Source organism: Heliconius melpomene, chromosome 7 (assembly GCF_056956725.1).
Source record: "Heliconius melpomene rosina isolate 202511_hmr_F chromosome 7, ASM5695672v1, whole genome shotgun sequence".
In the NCBI taxonomy this organism is placed as follows: Eukaryota; Metazoa; Arthropoda; class Insecta; order Lepidoptera; family Nymphalidae; genus Heliconius; species Heliconius melpomene.
The window spans coordinates 9,588,995-9,590,741 of record NC_140395.1 but is presented as its reverse complement, the minus strand read 5'-3'; the positions used below and the strand labels follow the sequence as shown (position 1 = coordinate 9,590,741).

The following is a 1,747-nucleotide window of genomic DNA, read 5'->3' as shown; positions in this document are numbered from 1 at the left end:
GTCATCTGATATTTAATAGAATTTTAACCGACTTAATGAAATAAGATATTTTGTTTTTTATTTTAATTCTATCGTGACATAGATGGGAAGTAGTTTTTTTCTTAATTAAGGAAATGCTTATAATTAAGAAATAATATTGATTATTAAATTTTGTTAGATAAAGCCAACAGCACGAAATGTCATCCACATTGATGGAGTCTTGAAACGAGTATCTCAAATTCCCAATATAACGTAATTAAAAGAGATACTTACTTGTTTAATATTTAACTCTGTTAATTTTAAATTATGACAATAATAAAACTCACCAGCATATTTTTTAGTAGTCAAAAAAGAAGTTTACGAGATATCTCATCGATATATTGTATGTAATTTAAAATATAATACTAAATATTGACAGACGGATTTATCTATTTTATTCATATGTATAAAATACATAAAGCATGTACCAGCGACCTTTATAGTTACAGATTTTGGCGACATACAAGGACATCACATTTATGTTCCTATACGCCCAATAATGGGTGATCAAAACAAATTTATGCAAACATTACGGATACTTGTATAAATAGTGAGACGAGTAAGAATTAGGCATCAGTCAACCAAGACGGTTTGAAGTGATCTACATTGAAGAATCCCAGCACAGACCTCGTTCACAATGCGTTCGTTGGTGGTGTTTTGCGTCGTAGTAGCTGTTGCCGTCGCTGCTCCAAAGCCTTCTGAGGAGCACGTAGCTGACAAGAGATCCATTGGACATGTAGCGTACGCTGTACCTTCTGTCCGTGCCGGTCTTATTGAATCCTACCTCCAGCCAAGTGTGGACTACGTAGTTCCTTCTGCAGCATACCTAGTTCCATCAGCCCACATACAATCTTCTCCTGCAGTGGTAGTTGCCCAACCTGAAGTGGTAGTCGCTCAACCTGAAGTGGTAGCCGCCAGGGCTGTTCTTGAACCAGTGAGCTCTGTCCAGAGTGTGGTGCCAGCAGCAGTGTCTCACCAATCCCGTGTAGATGTACATTCTTCCCCGGCCGTAGTAGCTAAGGCTGTATATCAACCTGCCAGCGCTGTAGTAGCATCCGTACCTGCGGTATACTCTGGAGCTTCAGCTGTTTCTCATCAATCGAGAGTAGACATCAAGAGCTCTCCTGCTGTTATTAGCGAGCAATACATCCAACCTGCGTACGTTGCCTCTTCACCTGCTGTAATTGACGCCGCACCAGTCGTCAACCTCCGTTCCGCGTACGTCGCCCCTGTCTCTGCTGTTTACTCTCCGGGTGCTGCTGTATCTCACCAATCCAGAGTCGACGTGAAATCTTCTCCAGCTTTGGTGGCAGAGAAACTAGTGTACGCTCCATCTGTTTACTCTGTCAACTGGTAAATGTTACAAATCTCATCATAAAATTAGTAAAACGAGCTAATGCAATAAAGAACGTTTGATAAGTAATTCGTTTTTATATTTTTATGTTCTAATAGAAAATAAAAAATTAAAATATACATTTTACTACAACAACCCCTATATACATAAAGAGTTGAACATTTTTTATATGGCTTAAGTAGCTTTGAGCATAGTATGTACGTTACTGTAGAAGCGATAGGAATTTCCATATATTTTTTAATTACGTGTGTATTTTAAAAAAATATGGTATAATCATGGTTACTTAGTTAAAAAAAATCAATATGAATACATTCAATTATGATCACAATTAAATTATTTAATTAAATAAACGTTAATTGAAAAATTAAACTGCAT

The 1,747-nt window shown here is 36.9% G+C and overlaps 1 protein-coding gene across 1 annotated transcript; it reads left to right on the top strand.

Moving 5' to 3' along the window:
• The first annotated feature begins 487 nt into the window (after positions 1 to 487).
• On the top strand, positions 488 to 1,435 carry LOC146537774 (uncharacterized). Its single transcript, XM_085188109.1, has one exon. The coding sequence runs from the start codon at positions 656 to 658 to the stop codon at positions 1,373 to 1,375; it is 720 nt and encodes a 239-aa protein (XP_085044235.1). The 5' UTR covers positions 488 to 655; the 3' UTR covers positions 1,376 to 1,435.
• The last annotated feature ends 312 nt before the right edge of the window (positions 1,436 to 1,747 follow it).